At 56.3% G+C, this 17,016-nt stretch overlaps 1 protein-coding gene across 1 annotated transcript in view; it reads right to left on the bottom strand.

Annotated features, from left to right (window-relative positions):
* Positions 1-7,667: 7,667 nt before the first annotated feature.
* EFNB2 (ephrin B2) overlaps positions 7,668-17,016 on the bottom strand; it is a 36,553-nt gene continuing 27,204 nt past the window's right edge. The window contains exons 3-5 of the mRNA XM_056109809.1: positions 10,282-10,374; positions 9,422-9,535; positions 7,668-8,061 (exon numbers count right to left, since the gene is read on the bottom strand). Of these exons, the coding sequence (XP_055965784.1) occupies positions 7,670-8,061; positions 9,422-9,535; positions 10,282-10,374 (599 nt within the window). The 3' untranslated portion in view covers positions 7,668-7,669. The remainder of the gene's footprint in view (positions 8,062-9,421; positions 9,536-10,281; positions 10,375-17,016) is intronic.

Genomic DNA, 17,016 nt, shown 5'->3' with positions numbered 1-17,016 from the left:
TTGGAACCGGCTGTGCTGGTCTTCCCGACCCTGGCCCACACTTCTCGAAGTGGTGCATTGCCTCTAACCAAGGGACCCGTCCTTCTGTTCACTCACAGTGCTGAGGGGCTTAGGGGTTCTTAACTCTTCTCCCCACGACCGAGGAGGGTGGGTCAGAGACCCAGACGTCGTCCGAGCCGCTGCGGTCCTGGGCTGAACAGCCCGGATGCCCAGGCTCCAGCTCTGCCCGTGGCTGCGCTCAGAGCTCTCGGCAGCGGCAGGCTCTCCCAACTCTCCCCCTCCAGAACCAACCCCAAGAAAACTACCAATTATAGCCAACGACCGCCGCGCAGACCCACATCCACGTCGCAATGTGGGCTGCAGACCAAGTGGAAATGTTTGGATTTGCCCTTTAAGGCCAGAGGCGTGCACCCGGGCAAACGCCTAAGATGCTTTGAAGAACAGTTGTGCTAAATTTAGCGTCCCGGTGGCCACTGGCAGTAGGTACCCAGTGGAGGAAAGAGCCTCACCCCCAGTAAGGGAGGAGAGGAGAGGCCCCCAGGAGCCGAGTCCTTACAAAGCTGCCCCCAGCAGGCCCAGGGTACCCTCCTGCCGCCCAGCCCCCTCTCTGCCTCTCCCCTACCCCGGAAGCCCTAGTGCCGACCCACAGGAGGAAGAGCGCCCTAATGCCAAACTCGCAGTGCAATCTCCAGGGGGTGCAGTGCTAAAGGCACACTGGAGAAGAGAATGTGTGTGTGTGTGAACGTGTCTGAAAAGTGTATGTGTCTGAGTGTGTCTGTGAGGGTGTGTGTGCGAGTGTATGTCTGTGATTGTGACAGTGTGTGTGAGTGTGTAGGTGAGTGTGTGTGAGTATACATCTGTGAGTGAGAGTGTGTGTATGTGAGTGTGTGAGTATACATGTGAGTGTGTATGTGAAGGTGTGTCTGTGTGTGTGAGAGTATGTATGTGTAAGTATGTGTGAGAGTGTGTGTGTTTGTGTATGAGAGGGTGTATGTGTGAGTGTATGTCAGTGTGTGAGTGTGCATGTGTGAGTATGTGAGTGTGTGAGTGTGTGTATGTGTGAGTGTGTGTGAGTATTTGAGTGTGTGTATGTGTGTGAGCATGTGTGCGTGTGTGTGTATATGGGTGAATGTGTATGTGTGTATATGTGTGTGTATGTGTGTGAATGTATGTGAGTGTGTGTTAATGTGCATGTGTGAGTACGTGAGAGTGTGTGTGTGAGTATGTGAGTGGGTGTATGTGTGTATGTGTGTGCATGTGTGTGAGCGTGTGTGCGTGTGTGTATATGTGTATGTGTGTGTATATGTGTGTATGTGTGCGTATGTGTGTGAATGTATGTGAGTGTGTGTTAGTGTTCATGTGTGACATACTCACATAAAGAGCATGTGAGAGTGTGTGTGGGAGTATGTGAGTGTGTGTATGTGGGTGCGTGTATGTGAGCATGTGTGTGTGAGTGTGTATGTGTGAGTGTGTGTGTGTGTGTGTCTGTGTGCCAGTGTGTGTGGAGCAGGCTCACTCACTCACTACTCCCTGCACAGAAGCTTCCAGACCTGCGTGCAGAGAGGCGGCGGCCGACTTGGAGGGGCTTCTGCGTGGCACTTTGGAGCAAGCTAATGAGCGCGCCTCCGCCTCCCCCGGGCTGCTGACCGGCAGAGATACCATCTTCTGATTTGTTGCGGTTTAGAGCCGGCACTTCAGAATGAGATGCATGTAATTGCCTGAACCCCGGGCAGCCCTTGCCGGGAGCCGCGAGACTCTGCGTGCACCGGGAGGGCCAGGGCGGGGGCAGCCACGGTGATCGGCGGCCAAGGACCTTGGACTTTCTCTAAGTCACACTGAGGCAAACCCCTCGGCTTGTACGTCCTGGAGGGCTGTTGGTGCAAACCACTGGCCTCTTTCTCGGCAGCCGGGAAACAGGCAGCTCAGCCCCGGGATGAAGCAGGTGCGGGCCGGGGTCTCCCTCATTCCTGAGCCCGGCCGATGAGTTCCAGAGCTAATGAGGCTGAGCTAATGAAGCCTCAGCACATGCGCCGGACTCTGGGAGCTCAGAGGAAGCATTTGGTGGAAGATTTCACTGTAAGCCACTTTCCTCAATGGCATCCACAGCACCGACTGCTCCTGGTGCTCCCAGAGAGAGGCTCCAACTTTCCAAACACGACCCCCAGGTCCCTCTCCGCTCCCTCGGAAGCACGAAGGGCACGTGGGGACTGAGGTCTGGGAGCAGCTCAGATGCCTCTGGGCTGGCCTGGGTTTGACTGCAGCAGAGAGGACCCGGGTGGGGCATGGGGGTCTTTAGGACGGATGAAGCAACCAGGCCATGCCCATGCGGTCACGCCAGCAGGCGCCCGCACACAGCCCCGTGAGTGCTGGAACATTCAGGGAGGGACGTCGGCTGTGGGGTGAGCACTGAGCACTGAGCACAGGGCTGCAACTCCCCTGGGCCTCCCTGGGTTTTCTGAGCACTGTGGATTCATGTGGGGAGTAGAGGGAGTGGGTGCTGGGCTCCAGGTTGGACCCCAAGGGACGTGGCCGGTGGATGGTACTGGGCTGGGGCTGGCCTGGGAAGCCCCGGGCGGTCTTCAGAGCTGGACCCTGGCACTGCAGGTTGAGCTGATGCAGCTAGAACACTTGCAGTTGGGTTTCCGGACCCCTTCCAGTGGACGTGGGGGGTGGGGTAGGAGATGCAGCCGCCGGCTGTGCTGACACGCGCCTGAAGCCCTCGAGAGCCCACGGCAGGGGGTGCCTGGCACACCTCCTCCTCAGGAGCACCCGGTGCTTTGCTATGAGGTTCGCTATATTCTTGGGGGCGTGGACCACACCTCATGGTCTCAGGGATCCTCCTGCAGCGCTCAGAGCCGGATCCCACCAAAACCTCCAGCCACACACACAGCAGCCCTTGGTGGGCTCTCGCCCCGGCCCCTAGGGTTGGTTTAGAGTTTGGGGGTACTGTTTGTTTGTGGGCTATACCCGATGTAGGGGGAACTCAGGGCTGATTCCTGGCTCTATTATGCTCAGGGATCACTCCCTTGGCAAGGCTCAAGGGATCTAATGGGATGTTGGGGGTCGAACCCAGGCCGGCCGCATGCAAGGCCAGCTCCCTGCCTGCTACATCCTCTCTCACGCCAGCTTTAGTTCTTTGATTTATTATTATTATTTTATTTCGTTTTTGGTTTAGGGGCCTTTAGGCCACACCCGGCAATACTTAGGGGGTTATTCTTGACTCTGCACTCAGGAATCACTCCTGGTGCTGCTCGAGGGACCGATGCCGGGGATCGAACCCAGGTCGGTTGCATGCAAGGCAAACACCCTCCTCACCGTGCTATCGCACCAGACCCTCCAGTTTTAGTTCTTTTAAAAAGATGCAATTTCCTGTAAGGAGGAGATTCTGTCCACTCATAGACAAGAGTAAAGTCATTTCTTTTGGGGGGCGGGGAGGGCAATGTGGGTACTCCTGACTCTGTGCTCAGGTCAGAGCACAGAGGGCCCCATGGGACGCCGGGGATGGAACTCGGGGTGACCGTATTCCAGCAAGCACCCTCCCCGCTCTATTGCTCTGGCCCCCAGAGAAAACTAATCTGGGCGTGAACGTGTCTGAGCTTTGGGGTCACTGTGCCTCCCTCCCTGAAGAAGCTGCTGTCCGGCTGGTGTGCTCACACCACCCTTCCCTAGGAAACGCCGCATCTGACCGCAACAGACGCCGCCTCGGGCGGCCGCAGGCTGTGAGCAGCGTCAGGGGGACCCGAGTCACACGCCACAGGACCTGACGCTCAGCTGCCCGTGTCAGCGTGTGGAGCCTGGCAGGGCAGAATGAGGCGGCAGTCAGCCCAGCACTCAGAAAGGCCACCCGCGTGAGCCTTCCCCCGTGGCTGTGGTCAAGGCCGGGGATTTCCCTGATGCTGCGCTGAGTGACTACCGGGTCCTGAGGCAACGGGGCAAGGGTCTGCTGACCAGAGCTGAGTGCTCACGCCCGGTGCTCAGACATGTGAGCACAGATGGGGACACAGCCTACCGCCATGGAACTCCATGGCTGGGTTTGCACTCTAGAAGCTGGTTCTGCAGGAAGACCAGGCACAGGGCCGGGCTGCCTTTCCCGAGGACACTGCAGACGCTGGCTGTGAGGCTGCCCCTCCCCCTCCTTCCCTCCGGGAAGCCCTCCAAGACTGTCTGTGAACCACGAAAACTTCCAGCTCATCTGTCTACCTTGGAGCTGCCCTGGGGCCACCCTCACGCCCCCCCACAGAGAAGCACAGGGATGTGGGCACTTGCGGTCACCCTTCCTGGGGCTCCCGGGATGCTGGAACCCAGGGGGAACAGAGGGCGGGGGCCCAGCTCTGCTAACTCGGGGCGTCCGTTTTGTCACCGCCACCAGGTGAGGCTGGGCCGTTTCCGATGTCACCTGCGAACCAGTTTCCTGCTTTTTTTGCTGCCACCCACGAGAAAAGGGCTGGGCTGCCTCCTCTGTCCTCATCCAGCAGGACACAACCCAGGTGGAGGGCGGTGGGCGGGGGACGCGAGTGTCCGGGGAAGCCACGGGCCACGCTGGTCGGGCTGGAGAACAGGCACAAGCAACTGAAAACAGCCAAACAGAAACGGGGGGAAAATGCAAAGAAAAAAAATTAAGAAAAGAAAAGAAAAGGAAAGGAAAATACTTGAAAGGCGCTTTTTCCATAGGAAAAAAATATTTTATTTTTTTAAGAACAAATTCAGTTTGAAACAGATGTGGAATGTGACTTGATGGATTTCGTCTTTTTTCTGGGGCTGACTGTCATGTGGAACGAAAGCAGATTGAAAACCTATGACAGGCCATTAAAATAAAACAAAGGAAGAAAAAAAAATATTTATAACTCAAGCATAATACTGTGTTACTTACAAATTGGACAACGAAATTTTAAATAAATATTCATGGTACATAATTACGGCACAAATATGCAGCAATTTGGCAACCTTTTATACCATTTTTTTTTCTCATTACAGTGCAAAGGAGGAATGACGCTGCCGGGTTACAAGCTGTAGCTAAATACATTGCAAAATTCAGATTTTATACAAAACATCTCGCTTAGACTTTATAAAAAACCAACATTGCTCTATGTACACAATCTGGGTAAGAAAAGCCATTTCTGTCTTGTTTTCATGTGTATTTTTTTTATTAAAAAGGTGAATAAGGCTACTGTAACACCCCAAATCCATATACAGTAAAATCTGAACCTATTTACAGCATCTCCACTTAAACATTATGGTGCAAATTCCAAAGTCAGGTGACTACGGATGATAATACAAGCAAGGCATTTACAGTAACTTTCCAAAGCTGAACCAACTTCAAAGAAAGGGACAGTTGGTAGATTGTCATCTTCTGCACCAGACACAAAACAGACGCACAGAACACTTTTCCACTGGTCGCGGGTAACGCTTCATCAATTCATCTGATTTTTTTTTTCACAGTTTAGCCCAAATGTGCCCAGAAAGAAGCCAACTGGGGAGACAGAGACTGGAACCCAGGAAAATCAGACCATCCCCCGTTCCCCCACTTCCCAGCCCTCTCTCCCATCCTGAAAGGTCACATTCCTGATGGCTTAACAAGGTCAGCTATGAACTCACAGCAAAGGGGTGGGCTGATGGAGAGAATTCCACGGGGCCCGCGGCCGGTCCCCAAGGCGACAGGGGAGAGAGAGAGATATATAATATATATGGTCGATATATATTATACATAATTGTACACATCTACCGCACACCCACGCACACAGACACACACGCACTTTGGGACCAACAGCACCCCAGGTTCCGGGGGGGAGAGAGAGGCAGCTTTTCTCTGACAACCCATCTTTGTCGGTCTCCGCTGGAGGTCACAGAACCTTTCAGATGCTGTTGCTACAGTTTCCTTTCCTCCCAATTCAGAAAGCAAAGTGTTACCATAGTAACAGGACGATGTTCAAGATGTCTCTTTTGCATAGCACATAAAAAGTAGGTTTCCTGTTTACTCTTGTTTGTTTGTTTGTTTGTTTCCCCAAAGGGAGGTGAGGTGAGGGGCGTGGAGAGAGGTTGGGGGCGGGGGTGAGTGGAGGTGCCTCTACAGCTTGGAGCTGAACCCCCCTGCCCCTGCCCCGGGGATGAGTCTGGGGGGTGGGACCCAGTGAACACTTGAGCCTGCAGGTGGAGAAAGGGAAGGGGGGGGGGAACAAGGAGGGGCGGGCGGAAAACCACAGCAGAGAAAAGGAACGCCAGAACGTCCTGCTGTGGCAGAGGAGATGATGCAGAAACGGGTTTCTTCAGCCGGGCGCGGGCACCACCGAGACGAGACGCGGGCTCAGGGCAGAGTAATCTCTGCGTCCGCTCACTATGGATATTTCTGGAGTGTGGCTGCTTTTCCCAGAAGTTAGCTGTTAGCCAATTTTGATTTTTTTTGTTATTATAATAATAATTAATAAAGCAGGGAGCTGGTTTGGCGGGTTAGGAAATAAATCACTGAGTGGCAGCAAATGAATTTCTCCTCTTCTGGTGTGTCCTGTGTTCAAGCCCATCAGCTACATGGCTAAGACACGTCTTTCCCTCTGTGCCCCGGGCTCTCTGTTTGTCAGTCCTTATAAACACGTCCCAGAGCTCGTTCTGCCCGCCACACTCCTCTCTGCTCTCCCCAGGGCTCCCGGAGGTGGAGGTGGGTTGAAGCTGGCCCTGGGCTCTGCAGCTCAGCCTGCGGGGCCCAGCCCTGCGGCCCATCACCCAGCTGTCTAAGGCTCTAAGGGGGATGGAGGGGGAGAGGGGGAGGTGTGCGTGGGGGGAGGGGCTCCGGCTTCCCCCCAGAGATGAGAATGGGGTCGCTGAGCCCCCCGTGACCACGGGGTTCCAGCCTGTGTGACCTCGGGCTCGCCCGGGGCGGGCCCGTCCGATTTGGCTCTCTGCTCTGTCCCCTCCTTGCTTTTCCCTGTGTTTTCGTAAAACGTGGTAAGTTTAGCAGCTGAATCGGCTTGAAAGCGCGCCCCCAAGCAGACCCACGTCCCCACAGCGTTGGGGCTGTACATCTTATTGCCAGTACCGCAGTGTCCTGCCGGGTGGGGAGGGGGTGCCCTGCGGGTGGGCCCCCAACCGACGACCACCACCATCACCACCACCACCACCCCCATCCCAGCCTCTCCCTCCCCCAGCAAGGCTCTGCACAGGGGATGACGACCGTCTCCCCCAACCCCTGCAATGACAACGACAACGACGACAACAACTACGGAGGATTCCTTCCACGCCCCCCAGCCCACCCTGCGTGGGGAGGGGTCTCCCCATCTCCCGCCTCTTCGCAGGACCAAAGTGCTGTGCCTCCTGGGGGGGATGGGGGTGTCCCCCCCATCCTTCTGGTTCAGAAGAGGCCGACGTGTGTGGAGTGCAGCGACTCTGGTCTCCCTGCACCCAGCCACCTGGCCCCCCGCATCCCTCCGGGAGGCTCCAGCCGGGATGGTGGGCAGCGCAGGGTGGCCAGGAGTGGGTCCGGGTGCGAGGGGGGTCCGGCTCTCCCTGTTGCGCTCTCTTGGCATCCCCCACCCGGGTGTCTCCTCTGTGCAGGCTTCCAGGCCAGGAGGGGCGGGCGCAGGGGGCCGCGGGGAGGGGGGCCCCGGGTCCAGCCCGCACCGGCGGGCAGGCGGGCGGGCGACCGGCCGGCCAGCGGGGAGTCAGTGTCCGGTGGCCGCGCTCAGACCTTGTAGTAGATGTTGGCGGGGCTCTGGGGCGGCATCTCCTGCACGATGTACACAGGGTGGCCGTAGTCGCCGCTGACCTTCTCGTAGTGCGGGCAGAAGACGCTGTCGGCCGGGCGCAGCGGGATGATGATGTCGCTGGGCTCGGAGCCCGTGTTGCCGCCGCCGCCGCGCTTGGGCGTGGCCAGCGTGCTCAGGGACAGCGTGGCCGTGTGCTGCGGCGAGTGCTTGCGCTGCCGCCGCCGATACTTGAGCAGCAGCACCACCAGCGTGATGATGATGACGAGGAAGATGATGCAGCCCGACGCGATGCCGGCGAATAAGGCCACTTCGGAACCGAGCAGGCTGTGCCCCGAACGCCCGGCGCTGCTGCCGTCCGTGCTGGAACCTGCGGGGGGTGGACAGGGGCGTCACGGGAGGCGCCCAGGCTCGGGACCCAGTGCCCAGGTGCCCGCCAGCCCCGCGGCGGGAGGGCGGAATGAGGGCGAACGAAGCCTGTGGGGACCCTGGGCACCACTGCCGTGACCCTGAGAAAAAAGACGAAGGCCGCGGTGGGGTCCCCGCACAGGCCCAGCTGGCCAGTCCCGTTCGGCCCAGGGAAGCGGCTCCTGGGCTCCCATAAGCCGGCCAGGAGGCCAGACGCAGGAGGGGGCGGCTGACGCTGCATGCGGCCTGAGCGTGTCCATCCCACGTGGTCTATACTCGAGCCGTGTCTGGGGGTAGCAGAGGTCGTGGTGGGGCCTAGACTTGCCAGGGGGCATGCAGGGAAGCAGCCCGGCAACGTTGGTGCCCGTTTATCAGTGTGTCCCGGGACCTGACACGTCTCGTCACTGGGAGTGAGAAATAACAATCACCGCCCACCGCCCCATACTCGGGGGAGGCAGGAATGCGAGGCAGGGGCCACCCCGGTGGGCAGGTGGTCTGTCTGTCTGTCTGTCTGCCGATTGCCGCCCCCTCCCCTGGCTCCAGCACCCGAATGCAGAGTCTCAGCTCCCAGGCCGCAAAGCCGATGGAGGGAGATGTCAGCCGCTCGCGGCTCGTGCTCGAAACCTTTGCCAGCGAGCCAGCTCATGTTTGATTTCCCACTGAAAGCTGGGAATGGAGAAACGTTTCCGTGAGAGCTGCCTGAAACCGCCCCCCCCAACCCTCCAGAGCGTCAGCAAGGCCCGATGGGACTCTGTGGTCAGGCCCGCGGGGGGGTAGAGGACATCAGGGGCACCACTGAAGCTGGGTTACATGAGTCTGGGGTTCTGACGCACCCGTCCAAGGGGGACCCCACTACTCTCAAGGCTAAGTGACAAAAAAGCTAACACCAAGTGGGGGGGAGGGGCGCGGGGGAGGGGCGCGAGTCCCCTCCCCAACCCCCCATTTTTTTTCTCCCAGTCTGATGGATGGGGTACTGACACACACGTGCACATGTACACACACGTGCACACACATGTATACACATGCACACACATGCACACATATGTGCGCACATGTACACCGTGTGTACACGCAAGTGTACGCACGCTAATGCATACGTACACACCTATGTACATGTACACATGTGCACCCATGTACACACATGCACATATGCACATACATATGTGCACATACACACATACACTCACGTGTACACAAGCAAATGCACACACCACATGCACACACACACGCTCACTCGCGCGCGCGCGCGCACACACACACACACACACACACACACACACACACACACACACCCAACACCCCTCCCCGGCCCCTCTCTGTACCTGGATTTGGTTTGACGAAGGGACTCGTGGTTGAGCTCCTTCCGTTGGTACCAGCTTCCAGCTCCGGGCGCCTTGTGGGGTCGTTCTTCCTGGCTGACCCAGCAGAACTGGCATCTACGTGGAAAGCATCTGATTACTCACGCTGCCAGCGGGGCCGGAGCTTAGGAGCTGCATCAGCTCCCACAAGAGGTGAGACAGCATGAAAGGTTCTGTATGCAAGTGCTGTGAGGTACACAGATGTGACGCTCCTGACACAATCGGTCATGCTAGTAGCTTCAGAGCTTCCAATGGGGAGGCCGCGGGGGGGAAACGCTAGGGACCCTCGCGGAGGCCTGAGATGACGTTTCTGTGTCACTGAGCGGAGTGACTCCTGACTAACCCGTTTCTCGTGAGGAGGAGGAGGAGGATTCTTTCGGTTACAATATAGGTTGGATCTGCTGGGGGAAAGGCTCAACAAAGCACACACACACACATAAAAAAAAAAAATGTCTTCTGTCGCCAGGATGCAGAAGGAAGCAAAACTGCCACAGGAGGGCCGGATGTCCTCCTGGAGATGTGCATTTGGAACCAGAGGAGTTTTGCTTTTAAGAAGAAAATCACGTGTGTGTGTGTGTGTGTGTGTGTGTGTGTGTGTATGTGTCACAGAGAGTGGGAAGACACAGTGGACCTGACTACCCTCAACTCTGAGTGGCCTCTCCAAACTCAAGGTGTGGACAAACGTGCCGTGTCTTGACTAAGGCACAGAGAGAGTGTGTGTGTGTGTGTGTGTGTGTGTGTGTGTGTGTGTGTGCATGCGTGCGTGTGGAGGCCATGGGACGCGGGGCCTGCCGGGCAGCTTGTGAGCGGCGGGTGGTCTTTACCTTGTCCAACCTTCATGAGGATCTTCATGGCTCGTGTCTGGCACACCCCTCCCTCCTGGTTATCCAGGCCCTCCAAAGACCCATTTGATGTAGCTGATCGAAAATAAAATGGACAAAACAAAAAAATAAAGAAAAATCAGGAACTCAATAAAGCCAAGTTTACATGAACATGAAATGTCTGAAAACAATTTGGAAAATAAGAACTCCCCCTTCGTCCCGAGTCTTATGAAAGCATGGGGCTCAACGCCAAAAGAAGAGAAACAAAAAGAAAGAGAGATGGCCGCGGCTGAAGGCTGCCGCCCGCCCTATAGCCCACTCGGGGGGTCCCGGCCTCCGGGGCGCCGACTGTCTCAGGGCCCGACTCAGGAGAGCACAACAACCTACGTGGTCACCGCGCGACGTGCCAATCGCCCCGCAACACCTGCTTCCTCTAGTACAGATTTCCTGCCTCAAGAACAATTAGCTCGATGGGCCTGTTTGTCAAGCGTCCAAGTTCTGTAAACACCGAGAGATTCCCAGACCCCCGTGCCCGGTTCCCAGCCTATTGTGTGCCTGGGACGGCCCTGGTACCCGGGTCCTCATGGGCCTGGCTGCCCGTCTCTCTCATGGACTGGGTTCCATACTGCTGGCCCCTGGGCACCCAGGGAGGCCTGGGGTGAGGTCACCACCTTCTTGACACCCCGTGTGGAGAGGGGGAGGGGGAATATTTGAAACCGCCAACAAGACTCGATTCTCTGTGAGTAACCCCCTGCTGTACTGTGTTGGGATAGCAAGCTCTCAGAGTGGCTGTACAGCGAAAGCCGTAGGAAGACAGACGGACAAGGAAGCTGGAGTGATAGCACAGTGCATAGGACGTCTGCCTGGCGCACGGCCGGCCCCGGCATCCCTTATGGTCCCCCGCCCCGAGCACCATAAGGAGTAATTCCTGAGTGCAGAACCAGGAGTGACTTCTGAGCATTGCTGGGTGTGACCCAAAAAGCACAGACACACACACAAAAAAAAAGGCAGAAAAAGGCCAGAGAGAGTACTGTGGGGAGGGCGCTTGCCTTACACACAGCCGACCCGGGTTCGATCCCTGGCACAGATGTTCCCCAGCACTGCTAGGAGGGTTCCCCTAGAACAGAGCCAGGAGTGCCTCCTGTCCCCTCCCCCAAGAGACGGATGGCCCAGCCACTTGGCAGATGAACCAACCGGCCTGGACACAGGGCCCTGAGACCTGGCTCTCTGCTGGAGTGAGGCCGGGTGCCAGGGGCGGGCTCTGAAGAGACACTGACTTTCTGGCCGCAAGAAATCCCAGAGACATTCTTCACCTGGGTTGTTTGTTTTCCGACAAGTTCTGCAGGCATGTAGAGGAACACGCCAGCCGCGGGGGCGGTCCCGGGAGGCGGGGAGGCGCGCAGGGACTTGTCCCCCTGCGAGGTGAGTGACGGACTCTTACTTTCCCCGGGCGCCCGGGAGAACAATGGCTCGGCGGTGGCGGGTATAAATATCTCTGCTTATCTCCACGCTTCCTGTGCGGCCGCACAATCCTATCTCCTGTCCCGCCACTGCTGACTCCGAGTTTCTCCTGGGAAACTGGGCAAGATGGCCACAATAAATCACGGCGATGGTTATTTGGGGAAGCAGTCCGCGGGGCGCTCTTGGGGGCACCTGGGGGACGTTTGGCAGTGACGCTCGAGCAAATGCCCAACGGTTTGCTCCTCTGCGTCGTGAAGAATCATCTCTGTCCCCATCCCTCATCTCTGCTGCCCCCACACGACGTGCCGCCCCCCAGAGCTATTCCTACCATCTCTGCCTCGTCACTTAGGGGTTCTCTCTCCTTTGGTCTTGGCCCAACCGTTAGGAACGTGTCTTTATTGGATCCGTGTTTTCTGCCTCTCCTGAGACGAACGCTCTGAAGGGACTTCCTTCAGGCTCCCAGCTCGAGGCTGACACATGCAAATACTACCATGTGGAGGGTGGTTCGAGGGAAACAGAAACAGGGTGGGTGGAACCCAGATTTGTTTGTTTTTGTCTCAAGGAAACAAGGTCAAAGGTTTAGATCTAAAAGAAAACCATGAACCGTTGAACTCTGGAAAGGCTGAGACAGCCTGGGAGAAAAGAGACATGGAGGGGTCTCACGGGGGTGGGGGTGGGGCTGACACCCACCCCCACCAACTGGGGGCATGGTAGGGGCTTCCTGCCCACTAAGGCCAGCGCAGGGCTGCCCTGAGCTGGATGGTATTAGGTCCTAATACATACTTGCGTGCACACACACATCCACATGTATGTGCACAAACACGCACACATACCCACACACACACATATGTATGCACACACATATACACACGCACGCACACATGCACACACTAACACACATGCACACACGTGCATACACACATGCACACACATATACACACGCACGTGCACGCGCACATACACACACTAACACATGCACACATATGCACACGCACACACATACGCACACACATACACACCTGTGTCTGCATACACACATGTGCATGCACACACACGTACACACACACGCACACACGCACACACGCACGCACACACGCACACACACACACACACATTCCAGTGGCACAGAGTCCTGAATATATCCCAGTCGATCCCTTTCCCTGATGTGCCAGGGCAGAGAGTGAGACAGTGCGGGGACCCGCAGTTCCGAGGCACTCCTGGCTTGCAGAGGCCCCAGCTTCTCTCTGCAGCTCTTAGGGAGGAGGAGCCTGTGGCTGGAGGGAGGAGTCCCAGGGTGCTGGGCTCTGCCTCCCAGCCCCTGGCCCCCCGGAGGTGCCCAGAAAGGCCTTCCTGAAGAGTACCCAAACACTGTGGGAGGCTGGTCACTGCAACTCCAGTCTGCCGAGGTGGGGAGGGTCCCCGAATCAGAAACGGGGGCAGCTGCTGCAAAAAGCCCTGCTGAAGAGGTGGACAGTGGGGCCAAAGCAAAAGGACAGAGGCTGGGCCCTGGTGCTGCACGCAGCCAATTCAGGTTTGGTCCCCGGTATCCCATACAGGTCCCTGTGCACGGCCGGGGGTGAGTCCTGAGTGCAGAGCCAGGAGGAAGCCCTGAGTACCGCCGGGTCTGACCCAAACGGGTGAGTACCAAATGCGGAGCCAGGAGTGACCCCTCAGTACTGCCAGGTATGACCCAAGCAGGGGTGCGTCCTGAGGGCAGAGCCAAGAGTAAGCCCTGAGGACCACCGCTGGATGTGACCCAAAAAGCAACAACAACAAACAAACAAACAAAAAATAATAATAACAAGATGAGCAGAGTCCAAAGGCAAACTTCAGAGGGAAACTCCCTAGCAGGTGGCTTCAGGACCAGCCCTGCAGAAGCCACAGCACAGAGAATCCGGGATTTGTTTTTTTTTGTTGTTTGTTTTTTGAGCTTCAGGCTGTTTTTTTTTTTCTTTTTGGGTCACACCCAGCGATGCACAGGGGGTTCCTCCTGGATCTGCACTCAGGAGTTACTCCTGGCAGTGCTCGGGGGACCATATGGGATGCTGGGAATCGAACCCGGGTCGGCCGTGTGCAAGGCAAAGGCCCCTCCCCAGTTCCCCAGGATTCGTTTTTAACACACTCGGTCTATTAACACAACAAAGAGATTTGGGCCCAGGTTACTCAACCATCTCATCCATCTTCTTGCCCTATTCTGGTCACCATGTCCGGGGAGCTGACCCCCGGTCTGGTTTCTTGGGGCAGCTCGCTGTCCTACGCGACCCCTCACAGACGCACGCAGATTCAGGAAAATGAAGGGAACGACACGGATTCCACCCAAGAAACACGCAAAGTCACGGCGTGACATTGAAACAGATGCGACGCCAAATGAGTGTCTGTTCCCAGCAGGCCCTCGGCAGTGCGGAGAGTGACTCAAAGCAACAACACTCCGCCGGATGATATGGAAGTTTAAAAAAAGGAGGCTCATAAATGCCATTACTTAATGAGAACCTGCAACCCCAGGAAGCGAAGACGATCTATCTTCTTCGCACCCTGGCACCGATTCAAACTCAAAAATAGATGATGCCAATTCAAAATACATTCTGCAGAAAGAGCGACTCAGTGTCACCCTTGACGGTACTAACCAAGGCAGGAAATTCTAAGCACAATTGTCTGCCGAGCGGCAGATGGGTGCTTTCTGCATCCATCACTTCTGCGATTAGTAAAAAACCTCAGACACACAAACGTCTACTTGAGCCAAAGGAAGAAGGAGGAAACTCTCTGCTTCCAGTTTCTCGCTGGGCTCCGAGCTCTCCCGGGTGGCACCTCAAAAAGCAGCCCCCGCCTTCCCAAGGCCGCACTGCTTCTCTTGGGCATCCTATCCGATTTCGCTCCGTTTTAGCTCGAATCAAGTGGCATGGATGTCAGCCCTCGCGCCATCTACGCTGCGACCTGGGGGAGTTATCTTTCACATCTGAGGAAATCAAACCCTCCGTCTGAGCAGAGGCCCCGGAACCCTAATCCTCCGGCTCTGGCTCTCTTGGAGCTTTGAACACGCCAAGCATTCACGGGGGGGGGGGGGGGGGGGGGGAGGAGAAGTGGGGGAAGTGGCGGCTTCCACACACCACCCTGGGGGGCTCTGCTCACCACGCTGATTCGGGAAAATGAACACAAGAGCCCAGAACACCTTCTTGCCCGCGTTCCAGCTTGGAAACTGGAGTAAGGGCAGCAGGTGGGAGCAACTGTGGTGGTCCTGAGCACGGCAAGACCCTGGTCCCCGTTCCCAACGCTCATCATGATCAAGGACAGACCCTTCTCCAGAGGCACAGAGATAAGCGCTTACTGAAAATGCAACACACTTTGGGGCCAGAGCGATAGTAGAGCTGGGAGGGCATTTGTCTTGCAGGTACCTGACCTGGGTTTGATCCCCGGCATCCCATAAGCCCCATTAGGAGTAATTCTGCAGTGCAGAGCCAGGGAGTCAGTCCTGAGCATTGCCGGGTGTGAGAAAGAAAGAAAGAAAGAAAGAAAGAAAGAAAGAAAGAAAGAAAGAAAGAAAGGAAGGAAGAAAAAGAGCGAGCAACACACTTGAAAACACAGCCAAGTTCACCCTCCAAGGCTGAGTGCTTCTTGGGCTTGGCTAACTCTCCATGGGTTTGGGGGCGAGAGGGAAGCCAGGAGGGGCTCTGGGGACGGGCTAAGTTTGCAGGTGTCCAAGTTTTTCTCTCCCCTCTTTGGTCACAGAAACACCCTACCGGGTGCCCGCATTCTGCCACCGTGTCCTAGGCCAGCTTGGTGCCATCCAGACCTATGCCCACGCTTTCTTCTAGGGCAACTTCTGTGGATCATTTTTAGCAGATTATTCAAAAAAAGCAATACAAAATAAACGACTTAGGTCCTGCTTCGGGGGCAGGCTTTGGGGGTCGGGGGAGAAAAATTCTAAATAAAGTGGTGGGAAGTGTAATGGCGGTGGGATTGGTGTTGGGGTACTGAATATAATAAAGTAGTGTGCGCAACTTTATAAAAATAAAATAATTTTTTATTAAAAAAAAAAAGGCAAAGGCAGAGTGACTATCACCTCCATGCCGGGAGGCCACGTGTCTGGGCATGAAACTGAGTCCTGGCCAGGCATGAATGACCATGCACCAGCGAGGAGAGATGGGGGTTGGCCATGCCCATGCCCGAGCACACCTGGGGGAGGGGGTTTCTGCACGCTCAGTCCTGGGGCCACCTCGCCACCAAGGCAGGAAACGCCAAGCCCTGCGCCCCTGTCTCCTGCCTGTGTAATTCACACCTGTGTGGATTCTGTCTTCTGGTCAATGAGTTTCTGTCCAGAGAAACATCCCTTGCTGAGCCCCAGACTTTATGGCGCAGAGTTAAGATGACGAATGCAGGTGTGATCTCTCACTGGGCTAAAAAAGAGCAAAAATAAGGATGGCTTCAGAAGGTGCTTCAAACCTAGTTTTTGCTTGAAAGATCCTGGAGATGCAGACCGAGGAAGATGGGGAAAACGGGCTGGTCAGCAGGCAAAGAGCCTCTGGACGTGAAAATCAGACCTTCCTGTGGGCCAAAGCCTACTAGGAAAGGGAATCATGCCCAGACGACACTTCAGTAGCAGGGACAAATGCCACCTTTCAAAACCACAGCAGGGGCTGGACAGATAGCACAGTGGGGAGGGTGTCTGCCTTGCACGCAGCCAACCCAGGTTCGATCCCCGCATCCCAGATAGTCTCCAAATTACCCTGCCAGGAGTATTTCCTGAGTGCAGAGCCAAGAGGAACCCCTGAGCATGGCTGGGTGTGACCGAAAAAGCAAAACCAAAAAACCAAAAGTCAAAACCCATAGCAGACAGCAGGGAGGGCTCGGGTCTTGCACGTGACTGACCTGGTTTGACCCCGGGCACCCTGAACCCCACTAGGAGTGATCCCTGAGTGCAGAGCCAGGAGCAAACCCTCAGCACCACTGGGTGTGGCCCAAAATAATGAAGAAAAGGAATGATGTAAGAGTTCTAAAGTTAAAGCATAACTCTCTATTGTCTCCGGGGGCTGTATTTATGCTTTCCGAGATTCCAAGCAGCCCCCGGCTCTGAGTGTCAGCACAGCCCTCCAGCAGGCCGGGACTCCTGGCAGTCCCTGGCCGGGTCCCAGGCAGCAGTGGCTGGCGGTGAGGAGGGCGCCCGGCCCTGGCCCTGCCTTCATCCTGGGCCCACGGGCCCAACTCTGGAACCGGCTCGCACAGCAACACTAGAAGCTTTGGGGCCAACGGAAACAACTTCTGCACACTCGATCTGCAAGCCCA

This window comes from Sorex fumeus, unplaced genomic scaffold (genome assembly GCF_029834395.1).
Source record: "Sorex fumeus unplaced genomic scaffold, SorFum_2.1 ptg000008l, whole genome shotgun sequence".
NCBI lineage: Eukaryota > Metazoa > Chordata > Mammalia > Eulipotyphla > Soricidae > Sorex > Sorex fumeus.
Note: the sequence above shows the minus strand (reverse complement) of the source record. Positions and strands in the feature narration are given on the sequence as shown.